The following is a 17,644-nucleotide window of genomic DNA, read 5'->3' as shown; positions in this document are numbered from 1 at the left end:
CAGACAATGGAGGACGTGAGAACAAGGAAACCCATCATGAGAAGTTACCAAAAAGTTCCCTCCAAGAATAATGTGGGGTAATGAGGAACTGTTACTGGGATAAAGCTATATAAGGAGGCATCTGCATCCAATTAGGAGGTCCAAGAACCAAAATCCAAACATGCATTAGCATTTTATCCTTACTTTTCCTGCACCTGTACCTTTACTTTCAATAGCTGTAGCTCTTCTCAGATTAAGGAAGCAATGAATTCATCTTCTCAGGTGAGCTGGCTCTTAATTCTCTTATCCCTTGCACTGTCGTCTCATTGGTGTCATTTTATCATTTGGCCTAAATCAGACAATATGTCGATCCCGAGAGTTGTTTGCGTTCTGCAAGTATCAACCAAGCTGTAAGTCGTTCACGTTATGCGCATGTCGACGTGTTATTCACATCCAACATGTGTCAACACCCCTACATTTAGCATCGCGTCTGTGCTTAAAAAGTCCTTTCCATCTGTGCAAAGGCAGAGGGGCCCAAGGAAGAAGTGTCGTTCCCCTCTTCTTCTTCTCAATCGCCTGAAATCCAATCCTTAGGAACGAAAATGTATATGTCGTCAAACCTCTTGAATTGAGTTTCCGATTTCTTGGCTTGAGAGAGGCTGGCATTCCTACACACACATCACACGCTTCACACACAAACCCACACACCACATGGTTGCACTGGCCAACCGCGTCGGAGCAACGTTTAGACCGAACAGGCAGCAAACCCAAATCACCTTTGAATTTGTCAAGTATTTGAGATATCAGTATTTGTTTCTCTAGAATAACTGCACATTAGAGAGAAGACTTCAAAAGACGATAAAAAAGAACTTGGAAAATGCTTCAAGAGAATGAAAGTTGCTTTGAAAATTCTAAAAAACATAGTTCCCATTTGTATTTTCAGATTCTCTCTTAAATGGTGAGTTTCCTGGTCATTTTATTGAACTTCAGGTGCCTTTTCAAATTGAATTGCAACTTTTGGTGGAACCCGATCATGATGGGCTGCTTATTTGACTGTTAGATCACGCAAAATAGCGATTCTATGGCCCAGACCAATTCTGGAATGACTGTTGGCTAGACCTGGCAAAAAGTGACCCAGATTCGTGGGTCCACCCGGCCCACTTATAAATTACGGGCCCGGGTCCATAATTAATGACCTGTTTGAAAGTGACCTGGGGTTAGACCTGGCAAACGGGCGGGCCGGGCCGGGTTTAACCCGGCCTGTACAGGTCCGTGTCAAAATGACCCGAAAAATTTTAAGGGTCACTAAGCTTGGACCCGCACCAGGCTCGTACGGGCCGGGTCAACCCGCTGATCACCCGGATTTTTGACATAATTTTTTAAGATTATTTATTTATTTATAAAGAGATTTGCTAGCCACCTTCTCCAACGCTAACTTCTCCAATTGCATGTGATCATGCGCTGTTAGCCCATTCATGTTGACTTTTTGAGAGTTGTCTTATGTGCAAAAAGCAGGAAGTACAATTTGTGCAAAGGTGGCTAGCAATAAATAAAGATCATGCGGTACTAAACTTTAAAGAAAAATTACGGCAAAATGGTACCAAAGTAGAAAAAATACAAAATAAAATACCGAAAAATGTAACAAAATATGACAATTACGGAAAAAACTACACAGAAAATGAAAAAATATGACAACTACGGAAAAAGGGTAAAATAAAACCTTTTTCCACTTCTCCACGGGCACCCACGGGTCCACCCAGCCCGGCCCAGTTTTGACGGGCCGGGTCCGGGTCACCAATTGGTGACCCGGACCCATAATTTACGGGCGAGCCGGGTGGACCCGCGGGTCCGGGTCACTTTTTGCCAGGTCTACTCGGGGTCCACCCAGCCCGTCATAACTGGGCCAGGCCGGGTGAGCTCGTAAAAAAGTGGACCAATTGTTTAAAGGAAAAATTGTCAACTGTGACACAAAAATGCAAAAATAGTGAATGGGTGACACCCTTTTGAAAGTTTGTGAACGGAGGTCGAAACACCTTTTTCTGACATGGCCTTTTACCGAAATACCCCTCATGGCAAAAAGAACACGTTATACTAGATTTTTCTCTCTGTTACTTTTCACCAACCAAAGTTTACCGCCAACCTCTGTTACTTTTCTCCATTAACGCCTGAAACCCACGAAGTGTAAGTGAAGGTTAGTAGCAGAAAACTTCTTAGGATTAGTGCTTCCATTAATGCGTTTGAACCCTGTCTTTAGTGTGTGATAAGAACCATATCTGTATTGTATGTGATAACCCTATCTTTATTGTGATTGATAACCCTATCTTATAACCCTTTTAAAATGGTGAATTAGGGCTTGTGCTTCTATTATCTCTGAAACTGTTCTTATAGAGTAGGTACCCTACTAATAAAGTTGGTATTAGTGTTTGATGACCCGAATATAGATGGTTTATGTAAACTCTTTTGTACATGAATCACAATTTTTTGCACTTGATAATCCCATATTTGCTGTTGGTAAGTCCCATATATTTACCTGATAAACTTGTTTTGACACTAGATACACCTCGGAGAGGCTTGGTAACCCCCTTGGAGAGTGTTGAAAAGCCCTTGTACATTGTTGGTAACTCCCCTTCTATGTACTTGGTAATCCCTTTAGAAACTTGAAAACCCCCTTGTGTAGAGAGTTGAAAACCCCTAATTTGCAACTTGATTACCCTTTACAGAAGCCTCCGTACGGACTTGAATCCCCCATTAGGTAGTTGATAATCTCTTAGAACACCTTGTGGACTGACTTTCAAACCTCCATTGAGGTAGCAAAACCCCCTTTAGAGTCCATAACCCCACTTATGAACTTGGTAACCCATTGTGTACACTTGAATACCCCTCAAGAAGATATGAAGATCCCCTTTTAGCAACAACTCTGTTTAGAACCCCTATTTAGGATTTTATAAAAATGTTTGAAACAATGGTTTCTCTTCTTTTACACTATGATGGAGATTTGACGGATGATGTTTCTTGGAAATATGTCGGAGGGAAGAAGATATTGTTATCTGTCAGCCGCGGAATCAATTTCGACGAATTTCAAGCTGCAATCCGAAGAAGGATTGGTGTTATAGAAAGGCAGGTTTTACTATCGATAAAATATCGATATGTTGTGGATCCATATATAGTCACTTTAATCGACGTCGATGATGATGATGTCCTCCAAACAATGTTAAGGATGTTTGACAGATACATATTCAATTCTGTGATGATATACATAACTAAGAGCATAAATGAAGAATGTATTAATTCCTTAAATTCGTCAATGCTTCCCCCAAACAAACTCTGCACTAGGAGACCCTCTCTTAATCGTAGCATTCCTTCTACTTTGATTCCGTCCCAAAAACGTCTTCGTTTTGAAGTGGACTTGCAAAAAGACTACGAAAGTGAATTTGATGGGAGATATGTAAGTGAAGAAATCAGAGGTGCTCCAGCAGAACCTGTCATAAGGTATTGTAGTTCTTTGGCAATGTTTGAATACTTCCATATTTCAATTTATAATTCATATGGATCCAACTTGATTATATATTGCCGAATTATCCAAGTCTGAAATTGACTTAAATGAAACATTGGCAAGTGATTTGTATGGCAACCATGTTAGTGGAGGCATTGATGACTTCCAAAATGTGGGAGATCTTGAAGTGGACTTCAGTAATGTTAGTGAAGACGGTTTCTATGTGAGGGGTTTAGATTTAGAAGAAGAAAGAAATGATGATGATAATGACGATGGTAGTGATGATGATGATGATGAGGAAGAGGAGGATGATGATGATGACGATTATGAAAATATCGGTGTTAGTCCATGCGCTCAGCCTTTCAGTGCGGATTCTCCTATCAGAGAGGGATCTCAACCGGTTCCGACTAACAGTAGTCGGCCAATGAAAGCAGATGGGATGTTTGTTGGGGCCCATGATGTAGATACTAATAATCTTCAGTTTGAGCAGTTAACGGTTGGGGCAATATTTTCTAATATGCAACACTTCAAAAAGGTTGTCAAAGAGTACGCTATTCGGCAGAGGTTTATGTTCGTGAGGTTAAAGTCAACACCGAAGAAGTATGCCGTTCGATGCAAGGTAGAGGGTTGCAAATGACGTATAACGGGTACTAATCATATGACCTGTGTGTTAGTGAAGTCGTTTGTCCCCGACCATACGTGTAGAACTAAATTAAGGGGCAATGATCACCCTCTTGTCACAGCAGCTTGGGTTGCTCAGACATGTTTACGCTTATTTGCTTGCCCAGATGATGTGAGGACGAGGATCATACGAGAATATATCAAGATGCATTGGGGTATAATTATAAGCTATTGGAAGGCGTACAACGCGATGAACATCATACTTGAGATTAAGTGTGGGAATGTGGATGACTCTTATCGAATATTGCCTGCACTTACAGTTCAGATGATGAGAAGAAATCCCGGCAGCTATAAACGTGTTTTCAGAGCCAGAGATTTACGACCTAGGGGAGATGATAGATTTGTTCGCTTATTTTGGACATTTGGTCCTAGCATACGGTCTTTTCATCGAACACTCAGGCCTATAATTTTGGTTGATGGGACACATCTGCGAGGGAAGTATCTAGGAATCTTATTGATTGCAATCGGGGTCGATGGTAACAACGGTTTATATCCATTAGCATTTGGGGTTGTTGAGACGGAGAACGAAGATAGTTGGAGGTGGTTTTTTATGTTGCTGAGGCAGTACGTATTGGCAGCGGAGATGAACATATTCACCATATGCTCTGATCGACAAAAGGGGTTGTTGCAGGCAGTGCCTAATATATTTCCCAATTCTCATCATAGTTATTGCATGCGTCACCTCGCCGCCAATTTGCGATCCGAGTTCAAAGATGTTCTACTTGAGAGATTGTTTTGGAAAGCCGCACGGACATTGAGAGAGAGTGTGTTCAGAGAAACAATGGAGAAGATTAAGGTGAGGAATGAACGTGCACACAAGTGGATAAGTGACATTGCGAACGAACACTGGGCTAGTTTTTATTTTAAGGAGAATAAGTATGATGTATTGACTACAAATAGATCGGAGTGTTGCAATGCTGTCCTGAAGGATGCGAGAAGATTGCCGATTGCATCATTGGTAGAGCACAGCAGACATCAGACTACAGACTTCATTCATAAGCGTCAGAAATTGGGTCATAGTTGGCAAACAAAGTTGACTCATTACGCAGAAGAACATATAACATTAGCGAGGGAAGAGAGCCGCCAGTATACAGCTTATCGAGTTGGGGTTCATGAATATGAAGTACGGTCCCAGATATTGTTCTCAGATATTGTGATGACTTCTTTTTTGTTATTTTGTAAAGAATGGTTGTAATTGGAACATCAATACTTAAACAATTTTTTTGGATATAGATATGCTATTTGTTCTCTATTTAGTTGTCGCTCTCCTACATCTAAACCATGAAAAGGGACTTATCAACAGTCAGATTTGGATCACCGGCACAATCAATAGGATTATCAACCAATTTCCTAGGTTATCAACCAAAATCTAGGTTATCGACTCCCCCAAAATAGGTCATCAACCAATCGGAAGTGAGGTTATCAACACTCAAAATTGGATCATCAACCCATTCCCTTGGTTGATAAAGCTACTGGAATTCAAAATCCAGGTTATCGACTCCCTCAAAACGAGGTTACCAACATTCGAAAGTGGGTGATCGACCGAAAAATTAAGGTTACCAACCTCCCATTTTTTGGGTCATTGACCTTGGAATGTGGGTTACCAACCCATAAAAAGGGTCACCAACCATTTTTCCAGCCAAGTAAAGCTGCTGGAATTGGAACTTAAGGTTACCAACCTCCCTTTTTTTGGGTTATTAACCTTCGAATGTGGGTTATCAACCCAGAAAGAGGGTCACCAACAATTTTTCCAGCCGAGTAAAGCTGCTGGAAGTGAAACTTAAGGTTACCAACTTCCCTTTTTTGGGTTATTAACCTTCGAATGTGGGTTATCAACCCAGAAAGAAGGTTACCAACCATTTTTCCAGCCGAGTAAAGCTGCTGGAATTGGAACTTAAGGTTACCAACCTCCCTTTTTTTGGATTATTAACATTCGAATGTGGGTTATCAACCCAGAAAGAGGGTCACCGACCATTTTTCCAGCCGAGTAAAGCTGCTGGAAGTGAAACTTAAGGTTACCAACCTCCATTTTTTTGGGTTATTAACCTTCGAATGTGGGTTATCAACCCAGAAAAAGGGTCACCAACCATTTTTCCGGGGGAGTAAAGCTGCTGAACTTCTAAATTAAGGTTACCAACCTCCCTTTTTTTGGGTGATTGACCTTGGAATGTGGGTTACCAACCCAGAAAAAGGGTCACCAACCCATTTCCAAGGGAGTAAAGCTGCTGGAATTGAAAATGTCTAAAACCTGTTTAAACACAAACACACTTCATATTATGTTTAAATTTATAACTTCCCTGCTCATTCAGAAACACAAACACACATGTCTAAAACCTGTTTAAATTTATAAGTTCCAATATTCAAATTGAAACACAAACCCTGTATAAACTTCCATAAAACCTGCTTACATTTACAACTTCTCCACATTCATAAACAAGTTCACAATTCCATACGACCTGCTTACATTTACAACTTCTCCACATTCATAAACAAGTTCACAATTCCATAAAACCTGTTTCACCAACCAAGTTCTCCACCCATTCACAAACACAAACACACTTCCATTAAACCTATTTCAATTTACAAGTTCTCCACCCATTCACAAACAAAAACACAGACCATAACAACTTCCCTTGCCATTTAACAAATCCCCTGCCAATCTCCATTAAACAATAAAGTTTGATCATCAGAAAAAATAAACATCCACCAACATTAGAAGGTGTTCCTATATGAGTGTGCAGTCCCCAAACTCTCATCGTAAAAATCTCTCATAGAGTTGTAGCCGAAATTCAGGAATGTCTGTCGGCCCAAAGTTTAGCGGTTGACCATGGTAGAGATGCTCAATCGCTTTTAGGACAAAAGCGCCGCAATCAACCATGTATAAAAGCATGCATTGAATGGGGTTACTTTTAAGCTAACTACGAATGAGATATGAATACTAACAAAAATTCGAAAGTTTTAAGTTTGAACCCACCCATTGTTCTGCTTTCGGAAGCCATCCATCTGTGAATATGGAAAGCCATCGATGTTGCAACCCCGGCCCTTCAAATATTCCTTCATTAATGCTACCTGAATTTAAGACAATGAAGGAATATTGAGTGTTATACATATGGAAGTAACATTAAATGTTACGGAAGATGTTAATTTACTTACAGTGGGAGATGCTCGCTCCTGAAATGAGTCCCCTTCCATTGAGTTGAACTCGACCATCTTTTTATTCACCATATCAACAAGCACAAGAGCCCAATGAAAGTCTTGACAGCATGGGATTAAAAGCATCCCAATATCTTCTGACGGGATATGGTCAAGTGTACGATGCAATAGCTCGTTCGCCAACCGATCGGTGTCCAACTTATTTTTGTCATCCATTGAATCACGCCCTGAAGTCTTATATCCCTGTACAATGAAATGAATTTTGTGGGAACACTAGATCATGGATAAGTTGTAAAGTAACATGTATAGCTACAAAAAAGCCTCTTACATGTACTGACGAAGGAATATATACAATCCGTCCAATCAAGGCATTGCTGGAGGCGCACAAATACTTCCCATATACATCCAACACCTACAACTCAAAAAAATTTCTTAATTACCTCAACAATGGGTACTGAAGACAACACTTAATTTAAAAAATGACACTTACTTGGCCACTGAGGACTCCTTTCAGGTTCCACAACGTTTCGAGATCCTCGGCCAAGACTTTTACCCCGTCAACGGTCATGAGAATACCACTGCAAAAATATACAAAGGTTAGAGGAAGCAAGTATCTAACTTTGAATAATGGTTAATTGAAAACAAGTGTACTTGCCTTTGTTCTTGTTTTTTCAACTTCTCAATGAGATCAGTTTGCCTCCGTGCTACTTTCTTCGTTGCCCTCTCACTTTTTTTCTTTGTCACTGGGGGTACTGTATAGGGGCTACTCTTGGCGTAGCTTGGTTTCCTATCCCTTCTCTGATTTTTCACTCTCCTCTCAATGCTCCCTAATTTTTCCGTCCTCTTCCTCTTCTCTTTACCCTCAGGGCTATCGAGAATGGTAACAACATCTGACGCTCCTGTTACAACTGCTTTATTTACGAAGCCAACATCTTCAGCCTGACTCATCACATTTATGACCTCCATATCTTCCTCCTCTCTTCTTTTTCCCCATCTTTTCTCAATTCTTCCTTCTCCATTTCAGCTTCGTCTCTCTCCTGTCTTCTCATCGCTTCCCACTCCTTCTGTATAATTTCCCTCTCAGCTGCAATCTGTATTCGTAAATTCTCCTTCTCCGCCTCCATCTCCACCCTGACTCTTCTTAACCTCTCCTTCTCCTCTTCATTCTGTCCCCTCTCTCTTTTTATATTGTCCCATGCCTCTCCTATCTTCTCCCACTCTCTTTTTATCCTCCTATCCTCACTGGCTTCCTCAGCACCCTCCTGACCACCCTCCTCAACTACAGTATCCCTTCCTTCAAACGCAGGTGTGCCGATCAATGCTGGGACAGTAGGTGACTGCCCTAATGGTTCTCCCTGCCCAATGATTTCTTCTTCCTCGGCTTCCTAATATACGAATAAGGGATACAACACACAAAATTTGTAAACATTACCAAGTTAAATAAAACATAATATAAAAGAGGTCCATTGCGATACCTGCTCAGGAATGTACCGCAGTTCGTCCTCTCGTGGCGTCAATGTCACCACTACCTAACGATTTGAGAAAGTTGTTAGATCAGAAAATATTACAGACTATCTAAAATGGTATCTAGTAGTTAGGGTCTCACCTCAGATTTGTCTATCTTCCCATGCTCAATCATATAGTACTTATTCGCTTCATTTCCTTTCGACTTCCACTTCAGAATACGTGGACAGGCATCTGGATTTTTTGGTATCCACAACTTTGTGTGCTTGAAAAGCCACACCTGCACACACAAGACAGACTTTGTTAATATTTTATTAATAGGAAGATAAATAAAAAGGAAAACTATTGCAGAGGCCATGATACCTGCAATGTGAGGGAGCAACCTCCAAGATATTTTTCCCCTGCGACGGATGCGTTTAAATACTCGAGTAACCAATTGTATACTGCTTCCCCCCAGTTATAGTCGCACATCTTCTCTAAATCATCGATATAGGGCCAAAACAGCTGGTCGGCCCTATGTGCAGCCTGAGTGAATAACACAGTAGCGAATAGGTGTAGCACGACATATTTCACACAAGTCTCTATGGAGGGTTGGTACTCTAGACCAACTAAGGCCTTGATTTGCACAGAAAGGTCAGATGCCAGAACAGATCCTCTACGAAATGGCCACCTAGGCAGTAAAGGAGTGGGTTTACTCTTGTCCGTCCACGGAACCCTCGCCAAATTAATTTTTCCCCTCTAAGGGGAAGGCCTAAAGCCAATGCAACATCGCTAGCCCTAAATGGAACTGCGATACCTCCTAGCATGAATGTCTTCGTCGCCGGATCCCACTCACTGTGTAGTGCTCTAATTAGAGGCTTATGCATGACAGCCTCTTCTAGTGGATTCTGTTCTAGGCGGATGAAGTCCTTGAAAGGGGTTTTGCCTATAGCATCATAGTGGGACTGCCGGAACTGTGTACTCCGCATCTCCTTAATAAAGCACGGTGGAGAACATCGTGCAGGGACATATGGATCCTGTAAAACAACATACATAATCAGAGCGTCAACTTTTATCAAGTAACTTAGATTAAAACTGTAAAGATCAAATACACTTACATGTTTCGCCTTCACTTCACTCTTCTGACCTTTCACGTTGCTTTTCATCTTCTCACTTTTCACATCGCTTTTCATCTTCTGACCTTTCACTTTGGTTTTCATCTTCTGACCTTTCACTTCAACTATCTTCTTCTCACCTCTATTTTTCATTTTTGCCTTCTCACCTTTCAATTTCATTTTCCCCTTACTACCTTTCATTTTAATCTCCTCATTCTTTAAACCCATTGCGGGCTTCCTATTACACTTTCGACTCCGGCTCTCATTTGCCTATTAACACAATTAGAGAATAAAAGAGCATTCTATTGACTAACAATATAAAACGAGAACAAAAAAGACTACACTTACACGCGTCTTCATTGTAGACTTTGCCTTCTCCCAATCCAACTATATAACTGTCACAAAAAAGAACATAATTAATTGTAATGTAAGTTCATGTTTCTTAAAATGGGGTTCGCAACTCAAATATGTGATTCTCAAGTGTAGAAACCATACCAAAAATTACTATATGAACAATGATCCAAAAGAGGATTGGCAACAATCTGAAAATGGGGATTATCAACCTCCCTTGAGGGGGTTTTCAATAGTGGAGAAGGGGGGATTATCAACCTCAACAGGGAGTTCTCAACACTACAAATATTAATTATCAACCTCAACCGGGATTCACAACACTGGAAATGGGTATTATAAACTCCCTGAGGGGGTTTTCAACACTAGAGAAGGGGGATTATCAACCTCAATAGAGAGTTTTAACACTGGAGTAGGGGATTATCAACCTCAACAGGGGGTTCTCAACACAGGAAATGGGGATTATCAACCTCCCTTGAGGGGGTTTTCAACACTATAGAAGGGGGATTATCAACCTCAGGAGGGGGTTCTCAACACTGGACAATGAGGATTATCAACCTCAACAGAGGGTTCTCAACAGAAGAGAAGTGGGATTATCAACCACAAGGGGGTTCTCAACACACAAGAATGGGGATTATCAACCTCAACAGGGGGTTCCCAACACTGGCAATAGGGATTATCAACCTCCCTTCAGGGGTTTTCAACATTGGAGAAGGGGGATTATCAACCTCAATAGGGGGTTTTTAACAGTGGAGAAGGGGGATTATCAATGTACCTAGAAAGGATTCTCAACACTGAAAGTGGGGGATTATCAGCCTGAAAAGGGGTTCCCAACACTGCAAATGGGACATTATGAACTACCTAGAGGGGGTTCTCAACACTGGCAATGGGGGATTATCAACATCCTAGAGAGGGTTACTAACACTGGAAATAAGGGGATTCTCAACACTGGCAATGAGGGATTATCAATCTACCTGGAGGGGGTCCTCAACACTTAAATTGAGGGATTATGAACCTCAAAAGGGGGTCCCAACACTGGATATAAAGCATCCCAACACTGGAAAAGGGGGGTCCCAACAGTGGAAATGGGTTCTCAACACTGAAAAAGGAATATTATGAATCTCAAAAGGGGATTCTCAACACCGAGAATGAGAGATTATCAAAAGAGGGTTCTCCACAGTCAAAATCAAACAAAATAGGGAACAAAAAAAAAAAATTTAAACCCTAGACGTGTAAAGACTTCCAAATACTGACAATGAAACAATACACCACAAAGGTAACTTAATAGAACGAAAAAAAAGAGTAAAAAAATATGAAATACGACACCCTAACATACCTGCACGATGGGGATGGGGGAAAAATGAAGCCCACGCCGGAAAAAATGAATCCCTTGCCGGAAAAATGAAGCCCTCGCCGGAGAAAAATGAAGCCCTCGCCGGAATACACTTGATAACGGAGGAGAGATGTTCGGAATAATGCAGGAAACCGTCCCACTCCAGAGAAAAATGAGAGATCTTCACGCCGGTCACATCTCACGCCGGAGAAGATGGGTTTCAGGTGGTTCAAATGAAAATGGAGTAAAAGTAAAAAAAAAACCCTCTGTATAGTAAAAAACGAAGAGAAAAAAAGCCTCTCTACAGTTAAAAAAAAAGCCTCTGTACATTGGGTTTTTCGTTCTCAAGGGTATTTACGTAAAAGGCCATGTCAGAAAACGTATTTCGACCTCCGTTCACAAACTTTCAAAAGGGTGTCACCCATTCACTATTTTCGTATTTTTCTGTCACCAGTTCACAATTTTTCCTTGTTTAAAAGTGTTTTTCTGTCACAAGTTCTTGACATTTGTTTGTCCTCTTTGTTTGTCAGTCTTCTCTTTCTCTCTGACGAAGACTTAACAGGAGGTGGAAAAAGACTTTTGTCAGTCCTCTTTCTCTCTTTGACCAAAGACTTGCAGGAGGTGGTAAAACTGCGAGGATGAGTTTTTTTTATTTTAAACCCGGTCATCAAAACGTCATTTTTTTTTGATTCACCTCAGTTCCTGTTCTCTCTCTTATAAGGCAAAAAACAAGGGTGGAAATATCATTTTTTGAAACCACTAAGCTCCAAAACGGTTCACGGCATTGGAAAGAAGATGAATACAAAAATTCCTTAAAAAAAAAGAAGAAAAAGTGATCCACGGGTCGTGCGTGTGGGGTCCGAGTCCACCAATTAGCGACCCGTAAAATTTCAGGTCTTTTTTAACCAAGCCTGTATGACCCGGACCCGTACGAGTCGAGTGAAACCCGGTCCGGCCCACCCGTTTGCCAGGTCTACTGTTGGCTTTAATAGAACCCCTTTCTTCCCCCAATAGGCATTAGACTGTAACCCTCGTCAAAGTGCTGCTCAAACACGCTAGATCGGCCTTTGATTTATGCGACTCGTCATGATCGGACGATCCAGATTGCACCGATCATTACCACGTGATACTATGCTCCAGATCACAGCCGCTCGAGATCACCATCGGATCACAACAATCTTAATGAAGGGCTAAGATCAAAATTTTGAAAAATATAAGTGCTCCAGTAACTCCTCGGTATGCAGTTAAGCATAGATGATTAGGAGTGTCTCATAGATGGAGCCCATTTTCTGACCTCTGTTGTTCCTTTTTGAAGATTCTGTCCACAAAACTAGCTAAAAAGAGCAAAAACGCTTTAGACGACGTTGACAGAAATGGAAAAAGGAATCTCCTCTTTGTCTCGACGCGTACACAAACCCTAGCCACCCGATTCTATAAAACAAACCCCATCAAGATCCTCTCTCTACAGTTCTTCCTGTCTCCCTCAATAGGAACATTTTTTTTTAACAAGAACGTGCTAGGGTTTTTTTTTTTTTTTTTTATAATCTTCCTGATGAGTTCAGTCGTGAGCAAAGAGTCCAAGGAGGATTCCATCGATCCACCTTGTGAAACTAGGGTTTCAGAAAAGTCTGAAGTTACTGAAGTAGAAGAAGAAGAAAGAGATTCTTTATTAGTGAACAAGGAGGAAGAAGATCCTATGGAATTTGATCCTTCCACACCAGCTACACTCTTCCAAATTAGTCTCAAGCAATCACACTCGAGTCTCCGCCATAAAATGAGCGTCCCTGCTCTCTGTCGCAATTTCAGGTCTAAAATCATTTTAGTAATTGAATTCAATCTCATTTCTTGGATGTGTTGTGACTGTATATTGAATTCTTGCTCTTCTTTTTTTTTTAGTCATTGTTGAACATTTGATTCTTTGAAGTGCTTCGGTAGTATTTGAAATTGATAGTAGTTGAATTCTTGAATTTTGACCCTGATATATATGGGGATGATAATTTTGCTCCCCGATTTTCCCTTCTTCGCCCCCTTTACCGGTTGTGAATTACACACACACACACTCTCTCTCTCTCTCTCTCTCTCTCTCTCTCTCTCTCTCTCTCTCTCTCTCTCTCTCTCTCTCGCCTTGAACACTATCTTGTCCTTTCCACCTTCCTTTCTCCAAAGGGAGTGGAGTGAACCTAAAGTTTCCCTTTATATGGAAATTCAATTATCAAATTCTCATTCACTTGGGTTAGTTTCTCTGATAGCCACACTCATGGCCTAGGAAGCACGGGTACTCTCCCGAGGCTCCCGTACCGTTTTGGTTGCTTAAGATTTACATGTAAATAACGGAATACCTCCCATTTGGATTTATTAAAAATTCAAGACCCAAATCTAAAAGGAAAAAAAGTCAACTCTCCTGTTCTAGTACAAAATCCGAAGAAAAAGGGTCGGGTCAAAATTTTAACTTTCTTAACTTCCAAACGGTTGGGTATTTTTCAAATTTTAAAAATTTATAAAATCTATCATGTCCAAACATTATTAAATTCCAAAAGTCCGGTATAAAAAATCTCATAATTTGGTCTCTAAAAATTATTCGTCTTGTCAGGCACTGGTCAACACACTGGCGACAGACTTTTTTTTCTAATGAATGATGTATTGATGCCTCATGTTATGAAATATGGAACTTAATCACTTATGAAATTTAGAGTAATATTAGAATTTTCCATTTTGGTGATGTTACTGTTATTTGATTGCTCTCCAATTATTATTTTTTAATTTTTATAAATATATAATAAAATATTAAAATATATTATTATATTCGGCGTATCCGAACGTACCCGCACCCGGTTTTTTTTTGGGAAATCACGTACCCACATACCCGTGTCATGTTGTACCCGCACCCCGTACCCGTGCTTCATAGCTCATGGCTGACCTTAAGGCCATAATCTTAGAGCCAATAAGGACATTAATGACCTTTATGACAAAAGCAAAGGTAGGGATTATGTTTGCGAATTGTATACGCAGTTGCTTTATGTAGGACCATTTTATTGATAATATATTGAATGCACCTGCCTGAATATCCAACCAATCAATCTACGCAACAGGAAATAGGAGATGGTTCAAGATGCAAACGATAGAATGGAAATGGTAGCGGGGACCTTGAAATCTTGTCAACAAAGTCAGGTAAGAACCAAGGTTGGCAGTTCATCAAAGAAGAAAAACAACATTAGATGTGATGGGGGGAAGAGACATGTAACAAAGATGGGTCTTTAGAGAGGAAGAACTAAATATTGTGTGAAGGTGATTAGTGGTTGGAATCTACAGGTTGCAAAACTTCATCAAAAGTCAAGCCCATTATTGGTCACTCCCTAGCTCACAGCTGAAAACAAGCCTGTTTCAGCAATAGGATCCACACATGTGTATTGATTGTTATCCTTCACAAGAGAGAGAACTAGTGATGTCATCCCACTATAGCATCTAAGATGGTGTTTGGTGTTTTGTTTGTTTTGACAGAGGGGAGCTATTTTAGTCAGCCGAATCCCCTAGTGTCTAGGAATTCCACTGGCGATGGAGAGAGATGAATGCAAAGAGATTTTGTAGGTGTTGGTGGTGGGAGACACTTGGATTTTCACTTTTTCCCTTTGATTTGTGACTCCACCTAACCTTGAAGTGATAAGAGAGATTGGTTGTGCTGGATAAGGGGAGGGAAGCTATCGGGGAAGAAAGGTGAGAGAGAGGGTGGGAATTTATCATCACCTTTTTTTTGAATGACGGGCGTATTATTCATTACAAGAAGAGAAGCGCCCCTGACAGATGAGGTTGCGGGAAGAACAAGGGAGAAAGATACAAAGGAAAAACAAGAATGCGAAAAGTACAACAGAAAGCAAAAATTCAAAGCAGAAAAAAAATCAAAGATTTACAAGCTGGCGTGATTAATGTCCGATTGGGCAAGATGATCTGCCTCGCCATTCCTAGATCTTCGGACGTGTTGGAATCGGAATTGAAATCTAGCCAGCCGATCTTGGATTTCGTGAAATAACTCCATTAATCTGGACAGAGCGTGGTGACCCTATACATATATCTCAACTCAACTCAACAAAGCCTTTGTCCCAAACTAGTTGGGGTCGGCTAAATGAACCCTTTAGAAAAAAATTCATGAAGAAGGTAAAAGGAATCTACTCGGCTCTAATCCTGGTTCTAGTTGGGTTCTTCTACATGGATCATTTTCTTCCATTCTATCCTATCCAAGGTCAAGTTCTCTGTTATGTTCCTAGCTATCAAGTCTTTCTTCAATGTTTCTACCCAAGTTGTTTTCGGTCTGCCCCTACCTCTTTTTACTCCATCAATTTGGCAAGAGTCGCCTCTTCTCACCGGAGCATCCAAAGGCCTACGCTGGATATGTCCAAACCATCTTAAGCGGTGCTCTCTCATCTTCTCCTCAATTGGAGCCACCCCCACCTTTTTACGAATGTCTTCATTTTTAATTCTTTCTAGCCTTGTGTGGCCTTACATCCATCTAAGCATTCACATCCCCGCTACATTCATCTTATGCACATGCTGCTTCTTGGTGGCCCAACATTCTGAGCCGTACAGCATGGCTGGCCTCATAGCTGTCTTATAAAACTTTCCCTTTAACTTCGTAGGGATTTTACGGTCGCACAGAACTCCTTAGGCAAGCTTCCACTTCAACCTGCTCTTATTCTATGGTTAACATCCTCTTCAATCTCTCCTTCCTTATATAGAATTGAACCAAGATAGCGAAAGATATCTCTCTTAGGTACCTCCTGTTCAGTCATATTTACTACATCCTCGTCCCACCCCCTTACATTACTAAAGTTGCATTCCATATATTCTGTCTTAGTCCTACTCAGTCTAAAACCTTTAGATTCCAAAGTAGTTCTCCATAACTCTAATTTAGCATTTACTCCTGCTTTGGTTTCGTCGATTAATACTATGTCATCTGCAAATAACATACACCACGACACCTCATCCTGGATACTCTCTGTAAGCTCATCCATAACTAGCGTAAAAAGATAAGGGCTTAGAGTTGGTCCTTGGTGCAATCCTATTGTAATTGGAAACTCACTGGACGTGCCATCCGTGGTTCTGACACTAGTTACTGCTCCATCGTACATATCCTTAATCACATCAACATATTTAGTAGGCACTTTTTTCCTTTCAAGGACCCACCATAAAACACTCCTAGGAACCTATCATACGCTTTCTCCAAATCTATGAAAACCATATGATGGTCCTTTTTATTATCTCTAGATCTCTCCATTAACCGCCTAATCAAGAAGATGACTTCTATAATCGATCGTCCGGGCATGAAGCCAAATTGATTCTCTGACACCTTAGTCTATTTTCTTAGTCTATGCTCAATTACCCTCTCCCAAAGCTTCATGCTGTGACCATGGTTTAAAATTTCGGTTTCGGTACCGGTTTCTAACCCCTGAAATTTTTCGAAATTTGGTAATAATTAAAAAAGCTTATTTAATTCATTTCAAAATTGGTCCGAAATTTTGTAACATTTCTTTTAAAAAAAAATAAAAAAATTGCATTTTCTCGAAATTTCGGCCGAAATTCGAAATTTCGCCAAATTTTGGTTTCGGTCCCCACCGAAATCTGAAATTTCGGTCGAAATTTAAAATCATGGCTGTGACTCATTAGCTTAATTCCCTTGTGATTGGTGCAACTCTGAATATCCCCTTTATTCTTATAAATAGGTACTAATGTACTCTTCCTCCACTCATCAGGCATCTTCTTAGTCTTTAAAATATCGTTAAATAATCTAGTTAACCAAACCAAACCATATCACCCAAGCATCTCCAAGTCTCAATAGGAATATCGTCAGGCCCCCTAACCTTACCTAATTTCATATTTTTCATACCTACTCTTACCTCTGATGTTCGGATTCTATGACCAAACCTCCGATTTGTATCATCAAAAGCGTTATCAAGTTCTCCCAAATTCGCAATAGGTTCTCCATTAAACAACTTATCGAAGTAACTTCTCCACCTCTCTTTAACCTCGTTTTCTTTTACTAACAATCTTTTATTCTCGTCTTTGATGCATTTTATATGATTCTAGTCCCTGCTCTTCCTTTCCCTCATC

At 40.6% G+C, this 17,644-nt stretch overlaps 1 protein-coding gene across 1 annotated transcript; it reads left to right on the top strand.

The window, feature by feature from the left end:
• The first annotated feature begins 4,130 nt into the window (after positions 1-4,130).
• Positions 4,131-5,348, top strand: LOC143859429 (uncharacterized). The gene has a single exon (XM_077370140.1). The coding sequence runs from the start codon at positions 4,131-4,133 to the stop codon at positions 5,346-5,348; it is 1,218 nt and encodes a 405-aa protein (XP_077226255.1).
• Positions 5,349-17,644: the final 12,296 nt, after the last annotated feature.

Source organism: Tasmannia lanceolata, unplaced genomic scaffold, assembly GCF_043159265.1.
Source record: "Tasmannia lanceolata isolate RefF3 unplaced genomic scaffold, GAP_Taslan_0.1 ptg000029l, whole genome shotgun sequence".
Classification (NCBI taxonomy): domain Eukaryota; kingdom Viridiplantae; phylum Streptophyta; class Magnoliopsida; order Canellales; family Winteraceae; genus Tasmannia; species Tasmannia lanceolata.
The sequence above is the reverse complement of the archived record's forward strand: the minus strand, read 5'-3'. Positions and strand labels throughout refer to the sequence as shown.